This window comes from Physeter macrocephalus, chromosome 14, assembly GCF_002837175.3.
Source record: "Physeter macrocephalus isolate SW-GA chromosome 14, ASM283717v5, whole genome shotgun sequence".
Taxonomy (NCBI): domain Eukaryota; kingdom Metazoa; phylum Chordata; class Mammalia; order Artiodactyla; family Physeteridae; genus Physeter; species Physeter macrocephalus.
The window spans coordinates 123,142,038-123,166,162 of NC_041227.1; the positions used below are offsets into that span (position 1 = coordinate 123,142,038).

The following is a 24,125-nucleotide window of genomic DNA, read 5'->3' on the forward strand; positions in this document are numbered from 1 at the left end:
TGAGCATTTCCATTTCCCTGGGGAACGCTGGCACCTGAAGAAGGGCCACGTGCACAGCTGCCGGCTTCTCTGCCTGCCGGACCTTCTGGAGACCCGGGGAGGGAGGCCTTGGCTCAGCCGCCTCCATCCTGAGCCCCACTTTCTGGCAGGTTTATCCACCAGGTGAACCAGGCCGCCATCACCATCCAGCGCTGGTACCGACATCAAGTGCAACGGCGCCGAGCCGGGGCCGCCCGCCTGGAGCACCTGCTGGCGTCCAAGCGAGAGGTCAGCGTGGGTGTGTGAGCCACACCCTGAGGGGGGTGGGCAAGAATCCCAGGGGTCCAGCTATACGGCAGGGTTTCTCGGACCAGTGGGGTTGAACCTAGAATTGCCCCATGGGTCCCCCCCATCTGGGGGCCCAGCTTCCTCCCTCCTGAGTCACTCGGTCGGCAGGGCCTGGGTGCCAGGTCACCCCTGCTGAAAGGTGGGGTGGGTTTCTGGCTGGGATGCAAAGCCATCTCCCACCTGCAGGAGCCTCTGGCCACCTGGGAGAGGGGGGCTTGTCCTCTGCGGGGCAGGGAAATGGCAGGATGGGGCAACCCCATCTTCCCGGTGAAACCCACCATGGCTCGGCTTCTGCAGGGGCAGCGGCAGCGGCTAGGAGAGGGGACCCTCCTGGACCAGCACCAACAGAAGGAGGTGGCCAGGAGGAAGGCCCGGGAGGAGAAGGCGCGCCAGGCCCGGAGGGCAGCCGTCCAGGTGAGGGGTGACCTGGGCCACATGGGGAGCCCGGTGCTAAGGCAGGACCCCCGTGTGCCGAGAGCACCACTGCGCTCCTGGGGGCCCCGCCGCCCCCTTCCCTGAGCCTCTGGGTGTGGGGGCCTTGGGCTCGGGGAGGACAAGAGGCCACCCGCTCCTCTGGGCGGAGTTGCTCACAGGTGCTCCCCATGGCAGGAACTGCAGCAGAAGCGAGCCCAGAAGTCAGGTAATGCTGACCTTGGGCTGCTGAAGGGGCCGGGGGAGACAGGGAAGCCCCAGACCACCCAGGAGCCAAGCCTGAGGCCGGGGAGCACCGCCCAGCAGACCCGCAAGGCCAATAACACTGGTGAGCAGGTCCGAGAGCCCAGAGGCTGCCCTGCCTCCTGCCCACCTCTGCCTCCGGCTCTATGTGCAGACACGCCGGGTATGGTGACCCCAGGTGCAGCCATCCCTGAAGGCGGACACCCCATGCCCAGACCTCCCCGTCCCCTTCCCTCAGGGAGGCCCATGGCTGAGAAGGAGGTGTGGCCTCTGCCAGTGTCCTCTGGCCCCCTGTGCCACTGCCCCATTTGTGGCTTCCACCCGTGGAGGAGGGGCGTCGTTCTCGGCAGACGCCAGGCCCTGCTCCTCCACCTCTGCCCCAGTTACTCTGGAGCTGGACACAGGGTCCCTACAGAGCAGCTGCACCAGCTACCTGACCTCTCGCCCCGAGAGGTCAGGGCTCTCCATTGTCCCCGCTGTTCCGTGAGGTCCACTGTGGCACGTGCTGTCCCAGGCCCGCATCCCCCTTCCCTGGCCTCTTCCCAAGGGCTCCCCCACGTTCGCTGCCCCCACGTGGGCTGACGCTGCGTTCCGTTGTGCAGGGGCTGGGCTCCGCACCGCGGGCCCGGAGGACCCCTGCCAGCCCGCCCGCGACTCGTCGCCAGAGCCCCGGCAGCTTCCAGAGGACAAGCCTCAGGTCTCGGCACAGCCCTTCCTGCCCTCCCAGCCCGGCTTCAGCTCTGGGGTGCATCTGTGCCGGGGTGGCTTGCGCTTGCCCTTTCCCTGCTCCTCCCTGGCTGTGGGGTCACTCACACCAGGAAAGGCCACCCAGGATGGGTCTTGTCGCTCCAGCGGAGGGCTGGGGTCTCAATGGTTGCTCTGGAATCCCGCTGGCTCTTCATGGACACTGGGGTGGGGCCTGTGCAGGCCCATAGAAGAGAGCTGGAAGCTCAGAGGTTAGGTGTTGGCCAACGCCTCCAGCCTGAGGGACGAGGAGGCCAGGCCCGGACCCATCTCACCCGGCCGCCCTCTTTGTTCCCCTGGAGGTGGGTGGGGGGCAAGCGCAGTCCCTGTGGCTCAGCGGGCAGGCACCCGTGTGGAGGAAGCCCCACCCCGGCCTCCCCCGCACCGTTCTCTGGTGGTCTCTGCCTCTAATGGTCCATCTGCTGCAGGATGCCAGCTCCCAGGACATGGCTGGCGAGGGCCTGGAAGCTTTGGGCCCTGTTAGGAGCAGGGCCAAGTCCAGGGCAACCCTGGACGAGCTGCTGGACACGCTGAAGCTGCTGGAGCAGGAGCCTGAGCCGCTGCCCCACCCCCAGGCCTACCACAAGGACAAATACGCCTGGACCGACGAGGTGACTGTGGGCCTTGCCACTGTCCATGTGGTCACAGGGGCGCTTTGGGGGCCAGGGAAGTCCACCGGGCTCCTCCCTGCTCTAGTCAGGATGCTAACGAGGGCCAGATGGGACCTTGTTGAACCCCGCTGTCATCCCCGGGCTCACTAAGGTTTAGGACCCCCAGGATAACCCAGGGGTGGAGGTGGGGTGGGCACCACCTCTCTGCCAGTGGTGCCCCCAGGTGATGGATGCCCTGCCAGGGTCTGGGCAGCCTGAGAGGCCCTCCCTCCGGACCAGGCCCTCCCCTGCCCCAGGGGGCCCTGAGCAGCTCCTGGAAGGCCAGCCCAGAGTCTTCCGCTGCCCCGACTGCCCCTAATGCTGCACCCCCTCCCCCCGCAGGAGGACGATTCCAGCTCCCTGACAGCCGACAACCTGGAGAAATTTGGGAAGCTGAGTGTGGCTGCTTGCCCCCGCGAGGACGGGACCCTGCTATCGGAGGCCAAGCTGCAGAGTATCATGAGCTTCCTGGATGAGATGGAGAAGTCTGGGCAGGGCCCGCCGGCCTCGGCCCCCCAGGTGTGGAGGGGTCTCCAGGGAGGGACGGCAGGTCATCACCAGGTGACCAGGGCCTGCCTGACACAGCCGCGTCCCCAGGGACCCGTGCCGGAGGAGGGGCTGGGGCGCCTGGAGCCTGCGTCCGAGGTCAGCACATCGGTGATGCGGCTGCAGCTGGAGGTGGAGGAGAAGAAGCAGGCGATGGTGCTGTTGCAGAGGGCGCTGGTAACGTCGCCACCAGCACTGCCTCCTTCCCCATGTCCCCAGCTGGACAAGTCCCCGGCCTGCCCCCTGGGGGAGCTCTGTCTCATCTCCCGCACCCCCCGCCGCAGGCGCAGCAGCGCGACCTCACCATCCGGCGGGTCAAAGAGACGGAGAAGGAGCTGGGTCGGCAGCTGCGGCAGCAGAAGGAGCACTACGAGGCCACCATACAGCGGCACCTGTCCTTCATCGACCAGGTGCTGCTGCCTGGGAGGCGGGGCTTGAGGGCAGGGCTGCCAGGACCTGAGCAGTCAGGGAGGAGAACGGGACTGGGTTCCAGACCAGCTCGGGCCTCGTGGAGATTTCTGGAGCCATTGGCCTCCCCTGTGGGTCTCCTTCTCCTTCTGTAGAAACGGGCAGCATCCTCCCCTGTGGGGACCAGGGCTGGTCCAGTGCGCACCAGCCCCCAGCGACGCTCCCCGCAGCCCTAATCCCCCGCCCGTGGCCGTGCTTCCCAGCCCAGCGTGGTGGGCGGGCAGCAGGAGCAGGCGGGCAGAGCCCATCCAGGGTGGGGTCCAGGCATGTGGGATCACTCAGAGGACGGTTGGTCCTCTGGGGGCGTGGTGGGAGGCGTCCGGCAGGACACACCCTGAACTTTCCTGTGCGTTCCAGACTGTCCGTGTCCCGGGGAGGCCACTCCTGGTCTGCTGGGGCTGGTGGGGCAGCCAGAGCTCCCTTGACAGGGTGGTGGAAGCTTTAGGCCCACGCTGTGTGCAGTCAAGCCCCCCCTGTCGGGTCCTTTTCTGAGGAAAACTCTGGTGTGGGGTCTGTGAAGAGAGGAAGGAGCCCAGAGGAACCGAGTGGCCTCCCGTGATCATTAGCGACCCTCTGCTCGGCGGACGTAGGTGTCTCCAAATTGGGGGTCTGCCTGGAGCCCTCAGTGAGGCTGGGTGCCATCCCGGGGCTTCACGGAGACCCCTTGGCAGGCGACGGGCAGGCCCCTCTCCACACGCCAGGTGACGGGGTCAAGAGAATGACCCCCATTCCAGGAAGCTCCCGAGGTGGCCACGGTGGGGGACTTGTAGCCAAGGCACCGTCCCCGCCTGAGCTCTGCTGACACCAGCCAGGTCTCAGGGGGCTTGAGGGCCGGGGGCAGCTGCAGCCCCTTGTCCATGTGTGCGCACCCTCCCAGACCCAGGGTCCCACACAGACCCAGGAGCAGCGGGGTGTTTCGGGATTTGGTGCGCTGGCCCCCCGGGTGAGGGGAGGCGGGGTCTCCTGGCCTCACGGGGCGGCAGCTTCACCTCGGCCCCTGGTCGCAGTTGATCGAAGACAAGAAGGCTCTGGGTGAGAAGTGCGAGGCCCTGGTGGCCGAGCTGAAGCAGGGGGACCAGAGGCTCAAGGACAAGGAGGCCCAGATGCAGGAGCAGCACGAGCTGGTGAGCCCCTCGCCCTCCTGACACCTGACCCCAGGCCTGGTGTGCCTGCAGGCCCTGTGCGAGGGACCCCAGGACAGGTGGCCCCCGGAGCCTCATTCCCCGATCTCCGAGCTGCTTCCCGCAAGCCCGGCAGGTGGCAGACCCCGGGGCAGGGGCTGAGGGACTCGCATGACCCCTCCCATGTCACAGATGAGGAGGTGGGGTCCAGAGGAGGTGACCCGAGGACATGCCGCAGCTCTGGTCCCTGGTCAGAGGGACGCCACTTACTACTGCCGGCTTTCGTCAGACAGCGACCCGCAGCCCCTGGTGCTTCCTGCTTTGTCCGAGGTCGCTGTTGAAAGGCCACCTCCTGAAACCCAGGGGATGGCCAGAAGGGGGCTGTCATTTGCGTCTTCCCACTTCGCACAGCTCCTCTGTTGACTCCTGTTTCCTTGCTGGTAGGAGATTAAGAAACTCAAAGAACTCATGAGCGCCACCGAAAAAGTCCGCAGGGAAAAGTGGATCAATGAGAAGACCCGGAAGATCAAGGAGATCACGGTCAAAGGTGGGTGCCGCTGTGCCCAGAGCCGCCACTCGGGTGGAGTAATCGTGGGGGTCTCGAGTGAGAACAGTAGTTCCAATTGCACACGTGGCGGAGAGGCTTCCTGGGAAGCAGTGAGACTCAGGGATGCGGCCCAGCTGGCTCGAGGCCGGGAAGAGCAAGGGAGGCTGGTGGCACACGAGCTTGGCCACAGACCAGCGTCCAGACAGAGGGCCCGGTCCGGTTGGGGTGCCTCACCTTCCCTTGGCCGGGCTCCCTTGTCGGGTCTCCTGGTCTCCTCCAGCTTCCAGGGGAGCGAGCCAGATGGGGGTTCGGGGTGGGGGCCGCCTGCTGGCAGCACAGTCATTCCTCCCCCACTTAGAGAGCCCTCTGAGGGCTGATGGGGGCAGCCCCAGCTGTGCCTGCCCGTGCCTGGCCCTCCTGCCCCAGGACACCCTCTCCAGTGACCCCCCTCTTCCAGGGGGAGACCCAACAGGCCAGAGCACCAAGGAGGGAGTCTTGGTGCAGTGGGCAGGGAGAGATGCCGTGGGCACTGGTGGACTCAGCTGTGCTTTGGGCTGGAGCCTGGGGTGTCCTCTACCCGGACTGCAGCCCTGGTGTCATGGTGGGCAGAGGTCAGGGGTCCCCCACAGTACAGAGGGGCGAGGAGGGTCCCTGCTGTGGTGGAGGAGGGTCCCTGCAGCACGGTCTCCCTCCACGCCCCCCAGGCCTGGAGCCTGAGATCCAGAAGCTGATCGCCAAGCACAAGCAGGAGGTGAAGAAGCTAAAGAGCCTGCACGCGGTGGAGCTGCTGCAGGCGGACGAGCGTGCGGCCCAGCGCTACGGACGCCAGGCGGAGGAGCTCCGCGAGCACCTGGAGCGGGAGAAGGAGGCGCTGGGCCGTCAGGAGTGGGAGCGTGCCCAGCAGCGGTGAGGGTCCCAGCCCTCTGGGGACGTGGAGGGTGGGGGTGAGGCCTGGGGTGTGCGCAGACCCCCCAGAGTGAACAGCACTTCCTCCGCAGTGGCCTCCCTCGGAGGACAGAGAAAATGGCGGCGGGGGGCGGTGTAGGACACCGAGGGATGCAGCTGTACTGGGCAGTTCAGTTCTGAAGGACGTGCCCGGTGGCGGCTGGGGTGGATGGGCCGGGGACTCCAGCACTCCGGCGGCCCCCACCCCCAGCGGGTCCCGTGTCCGCAGCTTCGAGCAGCACCTGGAGCAGGAGCAGCGGGCCCTGCAGCAGCAGCGGCGGCGGCTCTACAGTGAGGTGGCCGAGGAGAAGGAGCGGCTGGGCCAGCAGGCCGCCAGGTACTGCGGGGAGGGGCCCAGCCCCGCCCAGCCCCGCCCAGCCCCGCCCAGCCTTACAGAACTGGCCTCTGCTCACCTGCAGGCAGCGGGCAGAGCTGGACGAGCTGAGGCGGCAGCTGGAGGAGAGCAGCTCGGCAGGGGGCCGGGCCTTGAGGGCCGAGTTTGAGAAGGGGAGAGAGGAGCAGGAGCGCAGGCACCAGGTCAGCCCCGCCCTATCCCGCCCTGGCCCCGCCCCTCCAGGCCAGCCCAGCAGCAAAGCACCCACGCCACCTGTGGAGAGGGGCCACCACCAGGAGCAGCGCCCACCTGCCAGGGTGGCAGCTGCTTGGAGTGCTACGCTGAGCCTGGCTTCACATGACGGGGCTCCCCAGCTAGCTCACCACAGACCCTCAGCTTGACCGCAGGCCCCGTCCAGGCTCTTACAGACACTGCCCTGGGTGGGGAGCAGCCAGGGGGTGCTGCTCTCACACTGTCACTTGCCCCCAGATGGAACTGAAGGCCCTGAAGGACCAGCTGGAGGTGGAGAAACAGACGTGGGAGGCCAACTCCGCCAAGAAGGAGGTGGGAGGCGGGTGAAGCTGGGGCAGCGGGTGGGGTCTTCCTTCCCTCTCTCCCCTCCTGCCCGGCACCCCAGGCTTCAAAGCTGGCTTGTAGGCTCCACCTCTGCGGCCTCCCCTCGGCCACACGCGGGTTCTGGCTGCCCAGGGCTGGCGGTGTGATTCTGACCGTGCTTGAGTGAGCTTCCAGGTGGGCTCGGGAGAGACCAGGCGGCTGGAGCGGACCCCACTTGATGGTGGCGGGCGTTCCTCACCCTCCCCTCGCCCAGGTAGCTGTTCTCAAAAGTTGACAGGCTGACCTGCGGCCAGTGTAAGGGGCCCACGCAGGAGCAGGCTTTTCCTTGTCCTCTCATGCCTTTTACCAGGTGCGCTGTGTCACCTCTCCTGTCCTGGAAGGAGGCTGTGGTGGAGAGGCACCCGGGGCCACACAAGGCATCAGCCTGGGGACAAAGCCTGAGCAGTGGCCCAGCAGCCATGCTCTCCCCCACCCCCAGCCGCGCACGGAGGGGTCCCCGTATCTGTGGGATACGTTCCCAGACTGTTTGCCGAGTTAAAGGGCGTGGCATGTTAAACCTGATGGCAGTTTCCAGGTTGCCTTCCAAGAGGCTGCCCCACTGGTGCTCTCGCCCCCAGGTGGGGGCACCCGGCCCTGCCCTCAGCAACCAGATGAGGTCCCTTCTTTCATCAGGAGGGTCAGTTTGGCAGCAGACGCGGTCTCTGTGGTCTTAGTCCTGGGTCTCTGAGTGGGGAGAAGCACCAGGCTGTGCTGATGGTTCCCACTCCAGCCCGTGCTGTGTCCCACGCTGGGTCCTGATGACAGGACGTGGCCTCCACCCCTGAGGACAGGTGGGGCCTCGGGTAGTGCGAGGCCTCTCCTTCCCTGCCATCAGGGCATTCCCAAGAGTCCGTGTGGCCATCCCTCGGCCTCCTCCGCCAACCTCAGCCGGCCCCCTAAACCCTCTGGGCCTCCCCTGCAGGAAGCGTGGCTGCTGAACCGGGAGCGGGAGCTGAAGGAAGAGATCCGGAGAGGCCGGGACAAGGAGATCGAGCTGGTCATCCACCGGCTGGAGGCCGACATGACGCTGGCCAGGGAGGAGAACGAGCGGGCCGCTGAGAGCCGGTGAGGCCCCGAGAGCCCCGGAGCGAGGCCCAGAGACTGGCAATGGGGCTGCCTGTGACCCTGCTTCTCCCACCACCAGGGTCAAACGCCTCCGGGATAAGTACGAGGCGGAGCTCTCAGAGCTGGAACAGTCGGAGCGGAAGCTCCAGGAACGGTGCGCAGAGCTGAAGGGGCGCCTTGGGGAGGCTGAGGGGGAGAATGTGCGTCTGCAGGGCCTGGTGCGGCAGAAGGAGAAAGAGCTGGCGGACGTGAAGGCGGTGAGCAGGCGGGATGGGTGGCCGACCGCGAGCCCCCGGCCCCCGCCGTCCGCTCACGCCGTCGTCCCCGCCCGCCACCCCACCCCAGGTAAACGAGCAGCTGGCTGGCGAGCGCAGCAGCCTGGCCCAGGTCCTGCGCCAGGAGTTCGCTGAGCGGCTGGCAGCTTCTGAGGAGGAGAACCGGCAGGTCAGGGCCGAGCTGGCCGAGCTGCGGGCCCGCCAGCGGCTGGAGCTGGAGCAGCTCACGCGGGAGAAGCAGGCAGAGCTGGAGGAGGTTCACGGGAGGTGGGCTGCAGGGCTGACTGGGGTCCTGGGGAACACAGGGCTGGGGGAGGCAGGCGGGAGCCTGTGGCTCCAAAGAGGACGCTGGGCCCAGGAAGGCGAGCAGGATGCACGCCCTCCTTCCAGCTTCCTGCTTCCTGCCGATGCAGAACTGGGCCCCATCAGCCGTGGCTGCTCCAGGCTCTGTGTTTGAGGCTCTGTCGTCCTCTATGTGGTGCTTGGCCCCAGAGCCTGGGAAGAAGCCCAGCCAACCCCAGCCAGGGCGGGTGCCCTATGTGTGGGTGTCCGGAGAGGAGCTCCCTGGCCCTTAGCCCCCTGGGCCTGGGTGGAGTGGGTGCTATGCAGAAAGGATGGACACTCTCCACCCCCTACTCCCCCCACTGCCAGGGATCCCTTAGTCCTTCCCTGGTCCCTACCTGCCTGCCCTCCGTGGGTGCTCTGCGACGCAGGCGTGTGGTGGGGGCTTCTCATCCTCCTCTCAGCGGGGAGCCCTTCCCAGGGGGCATGGATTCACACGGGGTCAGCCACGGGGTCACAGATCCTGTCATTGGCTTCTCCAGGCGGCCCAGTGCCGCAGTCAGCAGGGCTGGGACAAGGTGGGCAGGAGTGGCCCCTCCTGCTCTTCGGGGGATGGAGGCCCCCCACCGGCCACCCTGCTGCACTCAGAGCTGCAGGCCGGCGTGGGGGTCTGGCAGGGGCATCGCAAAGAGGCCCACCGTGTGCTCCCCCGCAGGGTGAAGCTGGCCCTGGCAAAGAAGGAGGAGGCCGTGAGCAGCCTCCGGAAGCAGCACGAGGTGGGTCCCCACGGCCGGCCTTCCTGGGGGAGCGGGGGTGGCTCGGGCCTGACCAGCGTGGATGGCCTGTTGCAGGCCGCGATGAAGAGGGCCGACCACCTGGAGGAGCTGCTGGAGCAGCGCAGGCGGCCGTTCCCGAGTGCCAAGTGACCGCCGACAGCAGCAGGCTGAGGGCGCCTGGCAGGAAGTGCTGTGGCCGCCCCTCAGGTGGAGCACCGAGGCCACGTCGTAACAGTAAAGAGGTGTCTTTTAATACTTTGTGTGACCCTGACTTGTCTCTCCTGGGCTGGGGCCTGGGGTGGCGGGGCTGGAGGCTGCTCAGGGCCAGGTGTGAGGTGACCCGATCTAGCTTTGCTCTTGGCCTGCCCCCCACGTTCCCTGCCTGGCCCTGCGGTTCCCCAGCTCAGGCTCCAGTCCCCGAGCAGAGAGGATGGCCCTCTGTTCCAGCCTGGGCCTGGACGAGCCCCATGACGCTTGTGCCCCCTCACCGCACCCCTCACCCCTGGGGACGGAGCTCTGAGCCTCCTCCCCCACCCCTGCACAGGCTGCTGTGTGTCCCCTCCATGGTTAGAGAACTGGCCAGCTTCCCTGAGGGCCTCTCCTTCCTTCCCCCACTCAGGACACCCCCTGGAGGTGACAACCTGGAACCTGCGAGAAATGGGCACTGGACAGGCCCTGCCCACGAGGAGGGTGGAGGCCCATCCTCGATGGTCTGGGCAGGGGAGCGAGAGGGCAGTGGAGGGGACACTCCCCCTCTGGGAACTCTCCTCCCCTGCCCTCCCGCCAGGCACTCTGTCGCTGCTGCTGCCCTGGCCGAGGGTGCTGGGACCAGGCCGCTGGGGACAGCCAGCGCTGGCCAGGATAGCCCTCCTGCTGGCCCAGGCGCCACCCTACTTGTGGGAACGCGCAGAGCTGGCCCAGGTGGAGGCGGAGCCCCTCCTGCGCCCTTGAAAGGCCCTGGGGCTTGGCCTCTCGCTAGCGTGAGTCTCGGCAGCAGTCACTCTCAGTCTCCACCACCAGGAGGGCGGAGGCGGACGCCCCATGGGCCTGAGGCAGCTCACAGGAGCGCTGACCTGCAGGCCCTCCCTGCACCCGCATCCCTTGCTTTGGGTACCGGGGGCTCAGTTTCCTCATCTGCACAGGACGGCTCCTTCCCTTCCTTCGTGCCAGAGCTGATCGCTCGCAGAACCCCAGGCCAGAGCTGGCTACAGCAGTGAGATGAGCAGGGCCGCTCTGGGCCTGACCCCTCCTAGGTGGAGTGCCTGGCCTGGTCCCTGGGCAGAGCACATGTGTGCCATCCATGTTCCCTCCCTTGCGGGGCTGTCTCATCACCGCGAGATGACCAGGCAGAGAGCAGGCCTTGCAGCCCCTCCAGCTCCAATTGGGGCTCCCAGTCCTGGGGCTCAAGGTGAGGAGGAGGTTTGCTTAGTCACCCACACCGCTCCTGGTCCCCGCCTGTCTCCCCTTGGGACAGCTTTGTTCCTGGCTCCTTTCCCACTGGGCCTGGAGCCCCTCCCAGCTCCCCACCCACTTCAGCCAACCAGCTGTCTCTGCCTGCTGTTCTAAGAGCCAGGCTGACCATTTGAGGCCTTCCTCCTGAGTCCCAGAAAAGAGGTGGGGAGGGGCTGGGCCCCAGGGGCAAGATCTTGGAGGGAGCTCTGCCAGGGGAGGGGCGGTGGGTCACCAGCTCAGCAGGCTGCGGGCTTCAGATGCTGGGTCTGCCCGACCCTCCCTGAGCTGTGCAGAAGCAGAGCAAGCTGGCTGCTCGCTGGTCTCCAGGCCAGAGGCTCTGGGGGCAGGGCAGGACCAAACCGGGGAGAAGCAGCCTGCTCTGGCATGCCTTTGGATGCTCTGATCCACCCCCAAAATGGAGTTTTATCTGAAGCTGTTGTTGGGAGTTTCTAAGCTATGGTATTTTTGCAAGTAAGGTTTTCAGCAGATGGGAAGACACATACTTGGGGTGACTTTCAGGGAGAGATGGTGGCACAGCCAGAGAAGCAGAGAAATGTATGGTGGTGACTTTCCAATCAGGGAGATGGTGCCTGACTTCCCAGCTCCTTATTTACAGCTTTCCATTCATCTGTTCATTTGTTCATCCACCGCCCCCCCCCCCCACACCCATCCAGCCATCCATCCATTCACTGATCTGTTCACAAGGACAGGTTGGGTGTCCTTCTGTACCAGTCTCTGCATCCTTTATACTCCTTCACTTCTGCTATTATCTGAGCTCTTTGCTTTAATTTTATTCAAGTTTTTGTTGTCACAGATAATTTGCTCCTGACATTAACTGGTTTGGAGCTTTGTGTCATCCTGGGTCTCTGTCCTGCCCATGACCTGCCCATGGGCCTTGTGGTGGCATCTCACACATCCCAGCTGGTGAAAATGTGTCCCTGAGAGGCTACAATGCTGGGGGGCAGGGTGGGAGGCCTGCCCCGCTGGACTGTTCCACCTGCACAGGTGTGCCCCAAAGAAAGGGGACTGAGACGCCATTCCTGTTCCCTGGGGTAGGAATAGTGGGCTGGGTGGCACCGTACGCAGGGGTGAGGGTATCTGTTAGGCCCCAGCCTCCCAAGAAAGGTCTCCTTGGCCTTCTAGCTCCTCTGGTTAATTCATTGTGTTTTTTTAAGTCTTCTATATCCTTGATGATTTCTTTCTTACTTGCTCTATCAGTTCCCAAGAGAAGAATGCTAAGATCTCCAACTGTGATTGTGCATATCATCTCTTTTTCATTTTAGTTGGCCCATTTTTGCTTTATGCTCTGAGGCTATGTTAGTAGGTGCATACAAATTTAGAGCTGTGTGTCTTCCCGGTGAGTTGACCCTTTATCTTTACAAACTGGCCCTCTTTGCCTAGCAGAGCTTCTTGCCTTAAAGTGTCCTCCATCTGATAGTAGCAGCCACACCAGCTTTCTCTTTTTCTCTACCAGCCACAGACAATATGCAGACGAATGGGCATGCTCAGGTGTGGTCTGCATTGAGCTGAACTTGGACCCTGGTCCAGAGGGATTACTTTTGCTCTGGTGACAGTTAGGACAGGGCCTGGGCTGGCTGGGGCTGGGCTCCAGTCTCTGTGAGGACTGGCCTGATACTCCTCACTCCTAGCCCCATAGGACCCACAAGCAAAGACCCTTCTCCCTGGCAGGTACTGAACACCCAGGAGACTGCTGGACGCCCTCCTCAGCCGCTCAGCCCTCTCCACCGCTGTTAACCAGTTGCAAACCCTGGCAGGGACCCTGTGCCAACGTCAGGCTCACTTCTTGGGTTTTCCTCTCTGGGATCTCAGAACCCATGTCCTTGATGCTTTGCTGGCTCATAATAGACAATAAATAAGCAACTCGTATGGTGTATTAGGGGATGCGAGTGCTATGGAGAGAATAAGGAGAATGCAGAATGCTGGGCAAGGTAGAGTGGAATGTGAAACAGGGCGGAAGGGTTGACCTCTTTGGGATGTAACATTTGAGGAAAACATAGAAGGAGATGAGGGAGTTAGTCACACAGACAGATGTCTAGGGAAGAGCATAGCAGGCCCAGGAACATGCAAAGGCCCTGGGGCAGGGTTGTTCCTGGCTGGGGAGCAGTGGGGTGGCCAGTGTGGCTGCAGTGAGGGTGGGAGGGTCTAAAGTCAGGGAGGATGTGGGCATCCCAAGGACTTGGCTCTTCTGCATGAGAGGAGAGTCTCCGGAAAGTTCCAAGTGAAGCCATGGGTCTGACTTTTTTTTTTTTTTTTTTTTTTTTTTTGCGGTACGCGGGCCTCTCACTGTTGTGGCCTCTCCCGTTGCGGAGCACAGGCTCCAGACGCGCAGGCTCAGCGGCCATGGCTCACGGGCCCAGCTGCTCCGCGGCATGTGGGATCTTCCCGGACCAGGGCACGAACCCGTGTCCCCTGCATCGGCAGGCGGACTCTCAACCAGTGTGCCACCAGGGAAGCCCTGACTTGTATTTTAAAAGGACCTTTCTGGCCGTTATATTGAGAACCCACTGTTGGAAGGTAGAGGCAGGGAGGCCAGTTTGGGGGCCAAGGTGGTCATCTGGGCAAGAGCTGGTGGTGGCCCAGATGGTGGGGGAATGGGGCTCTGGATGCATTTTAAGGGCAGAGCTAGTGGGATTACCTTGCAGGTGGGTGTGAAAGGGAGAGGAGCTGAGGATGATGTGCGAGCTTGGCTCACAGGCTGCTGCTCCTGCAATAGCCCAGCCTGGGGGCTCCTGAGAGCGGTGCCTTCACCCTGGGGTGATCCAGCCACCTTTGGCCCCTCCATCCTGGAGCGTCTGGAGTCCCGTGGCAGCTGGAGGAGGGAACCCATCACACCCACGTGGATGCAGGGGGCTGGGATGGGGGCCTAGTGTTCCCCAGCTACCAGTCCCCAGGACGGAGGGGGGAGCACATCCACACCCTCTGCATGGTGACCACAGAGCGCCCGGCCTGAGCAGCAGAGGAACGACGCAGCTAACAGATGGGGAGACCGAGGGTGGGGCTGCGGGAGGAAGAAGGGAGCTCAGCCTTGGGCATGTTAAGCTTGAGACGCCTCCATCACATGGAACGGGGTGTCAGGCAGCCAGAACGGGCACAGGAGTCTGGAGTACAGGAGAGAGGTGCTTAAAGCACAAGAAGGGAGCCCACCGGATGGGTGAGTGTGGCTGGCGCAGAGGCTGGGGCAGGCGGGTGGGGTGGGGGAGGACTCCTATAGGAGGATGACTTGGGGAGAAGGGGAGGAGGCCTCAAAGAGAGGGAGGGCGTCTCAAAGACCGGGAGGAGGAGGCGAGATATTGGCAGAGATCTGAGCCCTGGACACGTCCAGCCCGGAGTGCAGGGTGCAAGGTGCTGGGCTGGTGCCAGGACCCTTCAGAGGCACCCTGGGGCTGAAGCTGTCCCTGCTCTGTGGACTCCAGGCGGCCTAGGACCCAGCCTGGTGAGCAGCCTGCACAGAGCCCAGTGGAGGCCGGGGCCGGGTGTGTGTGTGTGTGTGGGGGGGGTGGGGTTGGGCCCAGAGAGCACCACACTGGGAGGGCAGATCCAGGAGGGGCCGGGGCTGGAGGGGGCACTGCCCTCCGAGGGTGCCCCCAGTGAGGCAGGAACAAGAAGGGGCAGAGGAGGCTGGACACACCTACCACCCGGCCTTCCATTTTCCCTCCTGCACCCCCGATGCCACCCTGCCCCCCACCTGTCACCCAGAGACCCACGACCCTGCCCCTGCCCCAGCTGACGCCGCACACCCCCAACAAACACATGGGCTGCGGTTCATTTAATGCTGTTTTTCTTCCATTTTCCTGGCTCAAGCTGCGTCCACTCCCATGGCCTCCACGGGGCACTCGTGAATCCCACGGTGCCCCTTGGGGGATGCTCAGCCGGCCGGGGCTGGGCGTGGTGCTACTTCTTTGCAATTTTCTCCTTTTTGATCAATTCAGAAAATTCTAGAACAGGAGACAGATTTCTAGTAAATAACCCCCTGGCTTGTGCCCCACCAAGCCCTGCAGGCCCAGCGGGAAGCCTCCTTTATGACGGGGGACCTCGCGGTCCAGGGGGGCCCTGCATCCTGCCCTCTTGAGTCCTGGGTGGGGAGCAGGAAGGACCGGAACTTGGCTGCCCGAGTGCCCCACACCGTTGTCGTGTGCCCTGTGCCCGGCCAGCTTGGCGGTGGTGAGCTCACCCACCCTGGGTCTTACGATGAACCCTCAGCAGTTCCTTTCAGAGTCTCTGAGCTGGTGCTCCTGTGATCATCCTGCCTTCAGTGGGGAAACTGAGGCACAGAGAGGCTGGGGGGCTGCATCCTAAACAGACCCCTTGGCCCGGCTGCCCCTCTTAGGTCTTGCGACCACCCCACAAGTTGAGGTTTGCTGGTATATGCGGGCAGCCAGTGGAGGCCTGCGGGGTGAGGACAGGTCCCCAGTCTGTCTGGGGCTCTGAGCCTGTACTTGCCTGTTCCCAGGGCCATCCTCCAGGCTTGGGGTCAGCATCTGTGTGGGTGGGTAGCAGGATGATGCAGACCCCAGGGCAGCCATGGGGAGCCTCAGGGAAGGCCTGCAGCCCCACAAATGCCTTTCCTCCAGGGCAACCCCCTCCCGCCTGCCCAGCTCACACACAGCCGTTGGCGCACCTGACCTCCTTCCTCCTGTGTCCACCTCTGCAGCTCCTCAGGCCCTGGTCTCTGCCTCAAACCTTCCTCCCCATCTCAGAAACCCCCCATCTAATCTGCCCCCTTGACCTTCCCCAAAGCCAGCTTGGGCCACCTCTCCCCTGCTCAGAAACCTGCAGCAGCTCCCCTGGGCCCGGTGAAATGCCCAAGCCCCCTCAGCATCCCGGAGACTCAGCTTCCCCATCTGTGAACGGGGACGATGGTGACCATCACAGGTGGCTGTAAGCTTTGGGGGATGGGGTCCACGCCTGGCAGTGGGGAGCCTGGTCAGCCCTGCACAGAGACAGGCTCTGGACGTGGAGCAAACTGAGTGCGGGTGACGGGGAGTGGGGGGCAGGAGAGTCCCGAGAGGTATCCCTGCCCCTCTCTGCTGCCCCACCTTCGAAGTCAATCCTCCCGTCCCCATCCGTGTCGGCTGCTTGGATCACGGCCTCAGCCTCCTCGTCCGTCAGTGGGGTGGTGGGCCCGCTGCTGGGGATGAGGCACAGGATGTACCTGGGGCCAGGGGTGGGCTTGGGTCAGAGCTGAGGGGGCATCTGGCCGGTGCCCGATGGTGTACAAGGTACTTGCTCCCCACTTTACAGCTGGGGAAACTGAGGCCCAGCTGGAGAGGGGTCTCTGGGCCTGGGCCCAGTGCTGTGCCCCTGGACCCTGTTTCTCACCTGGCCCCATCTCCCACAAGGCCTGCTGGAGCCCAGTGGGGGTACCAGGTCTTCTGGGGTGAGCGTGGTAGCTGTAGGTCGGGGAGGGGGCCCAGAGCTCAGTACCCCCTCATCCCCAGCCGCCACCAGGGAGGGGGCCCAGGGCTCAGGACATCCCGTCCCCGGCCATTGGCTGTTACTTGATCTCATTCCACTCGAGGAAGCCGCTCTTGTCCTTGTCCAGGGTCTGGAAGGCCTTGCGGATGACACTCTCCTGCTGCCCCGAGGCCGGGAACTTCTGCATGTACTCGAAGAACTTGATGTAGTTGAAGGAGCCTGGGGATGACCGGGCGTGTCACCAGGGGCATCCCCCTCGGGGCTGGACTGCCAGGGCCTGGGCCCAGAGGGGGCTCCTGCCCTGGGGTGGGGGCTGCTGGGTCCTGTGCCCTCCCCCGGCCCGAGGGGGCTCCTGCGTCCACGGTGGGGCTGGCCCAGGGCGGGCGGGGACGGGCTGTACCATGGTGCCTCATGTCGGTGGGCAGCAGGTCTATGTCCTTGTCCGACAGGGATGTGCCCATGGCCAAGGCCATCTTCTTCATCTGGGAGGAGAAGTCCTCGTCCATCCTGGCCCTGCAGGGGACAGGGAGCCGGCTCGGTGGGTGTGCTGGGCAGGAAAGGGTGCTCTGCCTGGACCCTGCCTGGTGCCAGCTCCTGGCCCTAGAGTGGGGACCCCAGGCACCCAGACCCCAGGCAGGCCTCGGGCTGCAGAGGGCGGCTGGAAGGGTCAGCTTTCCCAGCACTCTGGGGCCCCGGCCTTGCAGAGGCCCTCGTGCCCAGGCCCTGAGGAAGATGCGTCTGAGCCCTGCCTCTTGGTAGCTGGCCACCCTGAGGTGTTACCCCACTTCACAGAAGAAGAGACCGAGGCTTTGAGACGATAAGTGATATACACGAGGTCCTTCACTCTGCTCGGAAGAGGTGGAGGAGGCGCTGTCTGACCCCTCAACGCTGCTGGGTAATTTCCTCTGTCCTTCCAGGCTCACCTCAAAGCCGCCCCCTCTGGGAAGCCTTCCTGGTTACCTGAAGCACCACCTTCTCCTGCCGGGACTCAGGCCCCAGGGCCTTGGTCTCTGTCTCCCGGACCCCAGACCGGCGGGCCTTGGTCATCCTGGCTGGACACTGACAGCCAGCTGGGAGGCGTGCTGCGTGCAGGCCAGTCTTGAGCTGGCCCTGGACTGAGCAAGGCCCAGACCCACTCCAGCAGGATGGCCCCACCCCCTTCCCAGGCGCTCAGGAGGGCGGCCCGCCGTGCACCTGCCCTGAGGAGGTGCCCACGGCAGTGTCCCCACCTCTTGGGGGTTCAGGCAGGAGCCACTGAGGCAGGCCAGGATTCCAGCTGGGCAGGTGGGGTCTGGGTACAGGGACCGGGCTGTCCCATGCCCCCACACAGTGCCTTGTGACCTGCGGAGCTCTCGGGTTGCTGTCCCCAGGGCGGGTTGGGTTCTGGGGCTTGTGGCAGAGCAGCTATTTCAGAGGCTCGTTGGCCTTCTCCAAAGTTCACGGGGTGGTGAGCCTTCTGGAACCTACTCCCGCCACCAGGAGAGGCAGCTCAGTGACCTGCGGGGCATAAGCCAGCCAGGCAGTGGCCAGAGGCGTCTCCTTTCTCCCAGTAGAGAAGCCACGGGTCAAAGGTTGCAACCCAAGCTGCAGCGGAGGGGCAGGGAGGGCTGGATCCAGCCCAGGGCTGCGTCCTGCTTCCTGACCCTGGGCGGGCCCCCCAGCTGCTCTGGGCCTCAGGCTCCTCATCTGTGAAATGGAGAGACCCCTGCCCGCCCTGCCCTGCCCCTTCGCAGGGTCATGCAAGGAGCCATGAGGGAAGGAGATGGTGGGGAAAGGGTGTCGGATCCTGTGGTGGGTGTCACCCATAATGGCCAGTCCCTGCAGCCAGTCCGGGAGGTGGGGCGGGGGTGGTCAACCGGGATCAAGGGCAGGCCCAGGCCTTGGAGGCCCAGGACAGACCCCGCTACCCTGCATCCCACGGTGAGACCGTGGTTCCCCTCTCTACCCTGGAATCATGGGGTCCATTCTGGAGGGAAGGGATTCCCTGCCTGCCACTCGGGGCCTTGCCCAGGGCCAACGCCACCCCCTTTATGGAGGAGGGACAGGGCCAAATTCCAGGCCAGGTCTGGCCAAGCCTGGGGTTGACATCCTGACTGCAGAGCGCTGTGGGCGCCCTGTGCTGGGCTGTTTACCACCCTGCTCCCACCCCGTTGCTCTCCGGGGCATCCCCCCACCCCCACCCCCCCATGAAGGCAGGGGAGCCTGAGATCAGAGCTGGGGACAGCAGGGGAGGCAGGGCCTGGGCCTCAGGCTGTGGTTGGTGTATTTATAGCACCTGGTCCTGGGCCTGGGATGGAATCTCACTTGGCACGCCTAGTCAGGGCAGGAAGTGGGGAGGGGGGTGGGGAGGGGGCTGCATGGCACCTCCTGGGGTCTCCCAGCGCCTGGAAGGGCCCTGCCCTCTTCATCCTTCCCCCTGAAAAGGCCTTCCTCCCTCTCCTCCTACCTCACTGCCTTCCATAGCCAAAGCTGGTTATAGCTTTAAGGCCTGGCTCTGCCCCCACCCCCGCAGACCCCCACGTATGCCCAGTATTGCTGCGTTCTCTATGCCCCCTCCAAGGCTGGCAGGGCCCTCCCCTGTACCCAGACCACTCTGGACCGCCCATGTGGCCCTTCTGGGGGCTGTGGTCTGCATCTAGCACCTGAGAGTGAATCACCAAATTCAGATGCTCGGTGAGAAAAAGGCCTCATGGGCTGGAGGGAGGTGGGAAGGGGTGATGGAGGCCTTGGGGCCCCACTGGGACAGGGGCTGGGCACGTGGGCCCAGAGCTGGCTCAGCATGCCTGCCAGAGTTGGTGGGTCTGGGGGCCTTGGAGCCTCTGTTCTGCCAGGCCCTTCCCCCACTCAGCACCGGGAGCCCTGTGAGGTGGTCTCAGCCTCCCCCTACTGACCCCAGCTTGCAGCCATGCTCTCAGAGGCCTGCCTAGGCACATGCGTGCCCACGTGCCCACCCCTGCAGACCCAGTTACCTTGGGACTGCCCCTCTCCTTCCTCCTCTTTTTCTTCCTCTCCTAGACCTCCCTGGGGTTCCCCCAGCACCCAGGGCCTCCCCTTGTCCAGCGGAAGACGAGGCCCAAGCTCCTACCATGCAGCTGGGGCAGCTCCGGCCCAGCTGGGTGCCCACACCACCCCTCCCCCTCCCCGGGCAGGGCTCACCTTCGCCCGGCTTCCTTTGAGGGCTCTGGGAAGGTGGGTCAGGCTGGGGGTGCTGAGAGGCTGCGGGGGCTCCAGCTTTTATACCTGCATCCGCTCGGCCTGTTTACATCTTGGGGCTGCAGCTGTCCTACCGCCTCTCCCGGGTACTCCAGCCTGGCACTGGCCGCCCCCAGGGGCTCGTTGGCACTTGGCACGTCCACACCGGGCTGGGCAGGCTGACCATTAGCAGCGCCTGGCCTCCCCGAGTCTGGGGTGGGGGTAGGGAGAGTGACGACATTGCCGAGTGAGTAGGTTTGCTATCTGTTGCAAGAGGTCCCACCCTGCCTGCTGGCCTCGTGGGGGTGAGAGGGGGCACCGGTCCAGGAGATGGCCCAGGGGGTGCAGGCTGCCAGCGTGTCTGAGATGGCAGCAGAAGATTGGACGACTGGGCCTCCTCTGATGAGAAGCCAGGCTGGGCAGCTGTCCTTTGTCCCTGGGTCTCTGTGGGGGGCTGGGAGCCATGCCAGGGCTGGCTGTCAAGGCGAGGCGGGGAGAGGGAGGTCTCCGGCAGGCAGGGCCTCTCTCCCTGGGAAGGGCCCTCACAGGGCAGTCACCAGGGTGAGGACGGGGGACCAGAGAGGGACACATCGCCAAGAGCCCTCCCTGGCCGTGGCCCACCTGGAGCGGAACGGCTCACTGTCCATTCACTTTCTCGGCCTCAGTATTTTACAGAGTGGTGCCCCTGACGGTGCAGACGTCTGTGCAGCCTCTTTCCAACCCTCCATCACCAGCTGTCCCCTGCGGGGGTTTCTGCCCCCGTCATTTTACATGGCGCTCCTATAGCTCTGAGATCTGCTTTCTCTGCACAAAAGTTTATCATGTGTCGCCGCACTCTGCCATGACGTAAGACAGCTCTGTGTTAGGCCAGCAACCTGAGGATGTTCTAGTAAGTTCCTTGACTGACCACCTGCTGCTGGACCCGGAGCAGGTCCCAGTGCTTTTCTTTCTTTCTTTCTTTTTGGCCATGCCACGCGGTATGTGAAATCTTAGCTCCCCGACCAGGGATCGAACCTGCACCCCCTGCAGTGGGAGTGCAGGGTCTTAACCACTGGATCACCAGGGAAGTCCCAGGTTCCAGTGCTTTTGTCATCAGAGACACTGTGGGAGACCAGAGTGGAGGACCAGGACGAATGATGGAAGTTTCCATGGTCCTGCCACGTTCCTCTCCAAAAGGGTTACCCTAAAGATTTCCAGCCGAGGCTGGGTGCCCCGTGCCCCCTGCTCGCCCACACCTGCACTGCAGTCTGGTCCCCGGCAGGCAGCAGGGACATCTCTCAACACGTCTGTCCATAGAGCTGAATGTTATCCACATGAAAGGAGCAAGGCACCGACACTCTACAACACGGATGAGCCCTGACAGCCCCACAATGAGTGAAAAAAGCCAGTCACAAAAGGCCACATAGTCTGTGATGCCATTGGTATAAAATGTCCAGGAGAGGCAAATCCATAGAGACAGAAAGCAGATTGGTGTTTGCCGTGGGGCTGGGGGAATGGGGAGTTACTGTTTAACGGGTACGGGGTTTATTTTGAAGTCATGAGAATGTTCTGGAACTAGATAGAGGTGGTGGCTGCACAATATCGTGAATGCACTAAACGCTATGGAGTTGTTCACATTAAAATGGCTTATGTTATCTGAGCACCCCCTCTGCCGGCACCTTCCAGAAGGCTCTATCCGTGCCCACCCCTGCCCAGGCCATGAAGCGAGGGCTGGGGAGCGGGTGGGCAGGCTCCTGGACCAGCACCTGCCCGCAGCTGACAGATGGCCAGTCCCCTGGGCAACCCCTCCCGTTTCATTTCGGTTCAGAGTTGGGCCGCCCCTCCTCTCCTGAAGCCCTGGCCCTAGCTTACCGGCCCCCCTCTGGGCTGAGCTGGCCTGGAGGGGCCACGGGGACCAGCTCACAGCTCTGGGGATACCGTTGTCCCCTGTGCCCAGGCACGGCAGGCACTGTCCCCTTGGGACGCTCTGGTCTCTCGGGCCCTCAAGGGGCTGGCACTGCCCCCCGCCCCGGCCTGCCTGGAACAACTTTGCGGGAGGGGGGCTGGTGGGCTCTCGGCCCTCCTGCTGCAGACTGGAAACCCCTGCAGAGACCCGCAACCCAGCCCTGCCCCGTGACGTGAGTACTAGACACCTGAGAGGAATTAGCTCTTCTTTTCCAGGGAGCCGTTTTTATATAAGGACAAAGCTCTTTCAAGCCATAGCCTCCTCAGAGCATGGCGTCTCCCCCTGGCTGGCTCAGAACGCCAGGCAGCATCTTCCCGTTCCTGGGGAGGCCGGGTACCCTTGGCAGAGGCACCTGCTCTGAGGTCTCTTTGGCAAATGCTGGAACCCCTCTCACCCCCACTTCTCAGAGCACAGCTGCGGTGTGTGGGCTTGTGGGGGAGAGGTTCGCCTGAGGTTGGGGCGGGGAGGGGGATACTGAGGCGCGGGTGGGAGCTCAAGAGACATAGGATGGGAGACCCGAAGGCTCGGGGGCACGGAGGGTGGGGGAGGGTCCTTGGGTCCTGAGGCCAAGGAGAGAGCCCCATGCACCGAGCCTCTCAGGTCCACCCTTCCCAGGGCCCAGCACTCTGTCCTGTCTGTTTGGCCTTGTCATACCAGCTGAGGGTTGGGCTCATGGCTGGCCTGGAGGTCTTGGACCTCAGGGGACCCTGAGTCCTAGACAGCAGTTCTGTCCCAATCCCAGGAAGAGTGCAGATAAGCCCTCCCCCCTTAATTCCAGTGCCAGGCTTGAGAGAGCCCCATGCACCGAGCCTCTCAGGTCCACCCTTCCCAGGGCCCAGCACTCTGTCCTGTTTGGCCTTGTCATACCAGCTGAGGGTTGGGCTCATGGCTGGCCTGGAGGTCTTGGACCTCAGGGGACCCTGAGTCCTAGACAGCAGTTCTGTCCCAATCCCAGGAAGAGTGCAGATAAGCCCTCCCCCCTTAATTCCAGTGCCAGGCTTCCTGCCCCCCATTGTGGTGGCCCGTGAGTGCTGGTGGCCGGCCACACACGGGAATCGCTGGCCAGAGGAACAGGTCAATGGTGGAGGGACTCAGGGCACCTCTGGTTCAACGGTCACCATGCCAGGGGAGCAGCAGGGCTCCTGGTTCCAGTGAATCTCAGAGGACCCCAGTGCACGGGGGGAAGGTGTCACTCAGGTCAAATGGAGTGACAGTGCTGGACCTGCAGCCCTGGGTGGACTTCTCCTGCCCCACCTGGACCCTGGAGGATATCTGCAACACTAATGGCCCCGAGATCTGGCCTTCTGTATGCCAGTGTGTGCACTGCGTGTGTGTTCACTGGTCAACCCATGTCACAGAGGTCTTCACAGAGGGTCTTCTGATCCTGGTCACGGAGGCTGGCCATGGTGGCGCAGAGAATCTAGACAGGGACAACTTAGGGCCACTGGTCATTTCCCGGCTTGTCGCCAGGGAGTCCCCCGGTTGCGTCGAGGTCCAGGTGTCTGGGGCATCTTCCTGGTGGGCAGAGGCAGGGCCCTTGGTATGGGGGTGGGCAGTGTTGGGCTTTCCTCCTAGGTGGGGAGGGGAGACCCCCCCACTGTGGATCCAGCCCCCTCACACTATGCACTCCTGGATCACAGCCCTCAGCCATCCTTGCGCCTGTGGCTGCTACCCCTCCAGGCCCCTGGGATCTGAGCCCCTCCCACAGGCCAGGCCCTCTGCTGGCCACTCCCCTGTGGCTCCTGCCTCGTCAACAAGGCCTTTAGGGCAAAGCTGTTTAGAGTAGTGGCCATAACATCAGGGCCAGTAAGAAGGTTCTGGATGCCCCATGCTCCTCCACAGGCCTGAGGTTGTTGGGGTCACCCATGGCAGGGGACCCCGAAGGTCTGAGAGGAAAGGAGGCCCCTTCCTTTGCCCATGGGGGAACTGTCTACACAACGGGCCATCTTAGGTTAAGAAGGATGTGTCCTGGCATCCTCTCCTGAGGGCTGGCCCTTGCCATCCTTTCTCTGTCCCTGCCCACCCCTGTTCCATTGATCCTTGCTCTTCCCCAAAGCCTTAGGAGCCCCTCCTGCCCCCACAAACCCCCTGCCTTCCAGCTGGGTCAGCCAAGCAGCTTTGCTCATCTGGCCGGAGAATGAATGGGTGGACGTAGAGTGAGTGACCCAAGTTACATAAAACTCAAATCCCGGCTACATGGTAACTCTCTCTCCTATCCCACGGGGTGGGGAGGGGACGGTCCCCAGCCCCCTGCGCGCTCAGCACGCCTGCCCTCCTGAAGCCGCCTCATCCACGCAAGATGGCGCGGCAGGGCGCGCAGCCGGCGGGGAGGGGACGGTCCCTCGGTGCCCGGCGCCGCCGCGTCCGCCCTAAACGCCCGGCGCTGTTCTCTCCCGGGCGGGGGCGGCCGCTCCTTCTCCACGGTTGTCGCAGCGTGGCACAGGCGCGGGCGGTTTGGGCAAAAATAGCCCCCCCACCCCGCCGGCGCGGGCGCCGCCCAGAGGGCGCGGGGCCGGACCCAAGCTGCCTCCGAAACCGGCGTGTGCAGGCCGCGTGCGGGGCCCCGACCCCCGCGTGCCGGGGACCGCGCCGCCGGGCCACCCAGCGCGCGCTTTCGTATTGCTCCTGCGTGCCACCGTGCCCACCCCCGCGCGCGCCGCCGCGCCCCTGCCTTCCCGCTCCTCCCCCCACGCCCCCGCCCACCCCCGCGCCTCCAGGTGCCCCCTCCCC

The 24,125-nt window shown here is 64.1% G+C and overlaps 2 protein-coding genes across 5 annotated transcripts in view; one reads left to right on the top strand and one right to left on the bottom strand.

Moving 5' to 3' along the window:
* Nucleotides 1–9,609, top strand: part of CEP131 (centrosomal protein 131) — an 11,741-nt gene extending 2,132 nt beyond the window's left edge. Inside the window, exons 2-20 of the mRNA XM_028498137.2 lie at nt 134–267; nt 625–741; nt 937–1,087; nt 1,605–1,699; nt 2,175–2,357; nt 2,739–2,915; nt 2,994–3,119; nt 3,227–3,352; nt 4,418–4,534; nt 4,976–5,078; nt 5,783–5,984; nt 6,253–6,360; nt 6,443–6,560; nt 6,847–6,921; nt 7,895–8,037; nt 8,117–8,294; nt 8,383–8,579; nt 9,310–9,370; nt 9,446–9,609. Of these exons, the coding sequence (XP_028353938.1) occupies nt 134–267; nt 625–741; nt 937–1,087; nt 1,605–1,699; nt 2,175–2,357; nt 2,739–2,915; nt 2,994–3,119; nt 3,227–3,352; nt 4,418–4,534; nt 4,976–5,078; nt 5,783–5,984; nt 6,253–6,360; nt 6,443–6,560; nt 6,847–6,921; nt 7,895–8,037; nt 8,117–8,294; nt 8,383–8,579; nt 9,310–9,370; nt 9,446–9,520 (2,486 nt within the window). The 3' untranslated portion in view covers nt 9,521–9,609. The remainder of the gene's footprint in view (nt 1–133; nt 268–624; nt 742–936; nt 1,088–1,604; nt 1,700–2,174; nt 2,358–2,738; nt 2,916–2,993; nt 3,120–3,226; nt 3,353–4,417; nt 4,535–4,975; nt 5,079–5,782; nt 5,985–6,252; nt 6,361–6,442; nt 6,561–6,846; nt 6,922–7,894; nt 8,038–8,116; nt 8,295–8,382; nt 8,580–9,309; nt 9,371–9,445) is intronic.
* Nucleotides 9,610–14,432: 4,823 nt separating this feature from the next.
* Nucleotides 14,433–19,555, bottom strand: PVALEF (parvalbumin like EF-hand containing). Of its 4 annotated transcripts, none has more exons than XM_055090696.1 (6): nt 19,415–19,555; nt 16,659–16,771; nt 16,342–16,477; nt 15,880–15,968; nt 15,284–15,321; nt 14,433–14,778 (listed from the first exon to the last, which is right to left on the bottom strand). In XM_055090696.1, exons 2-6 carry the CDS (start codon nt 16,762–16,764, stop codon nt 14,764–14,766), a joined length of 384 nt encoding a protein of 127 aa, XP_054946671.1. In that variant the 5' UTR covers nt 16,765–16,771; nt 19,415–19,555; the 3' UTR covers nt 14,433–14,763. The 4 variants fall into 4 exon arrangements, with proteins under 4 accessions (XP_054946671.1, XP_054946670.1, XP_054946669.1 ...); XM_055090695.1 differs by having other exon boundaries at nt 15,880–15,971; XM_055090694.1 differs by having other exon boundaries at nt 14,436–14,778; nt 15,880–15,995.
* Nucleotides 19,556–24,125: the final 4,570 nt, after the last annotated feature.

What these genes read in the sequence shown, in the direction of transcription:
- PVALEF (XM_055090694.1), bottom strand. Translation starts at nt 16,764, where the DNA reads ATGGACGAGGACTTCTCCTCCCAGATGAAGAAGATGGCCTTGGCCATG. An exon ending in CACCGACATGAGGCACCATG is followed by an intron (nt 16,478 to 16,658) that starts GTACAGCCCGTC and finishes GGTCATCCCCAG; the next exon opens with GCTCCTTCAACTACATCAAG. An exon ending in CGGGAGGATTGACTTCGAAG is followed by an intron (nt 15,322 to 15,879) that starts GTGGGGCAGCAG and finishes CCACCCACACAG; the next exon opens with ATGCTGACCCCAAGCCTGGA.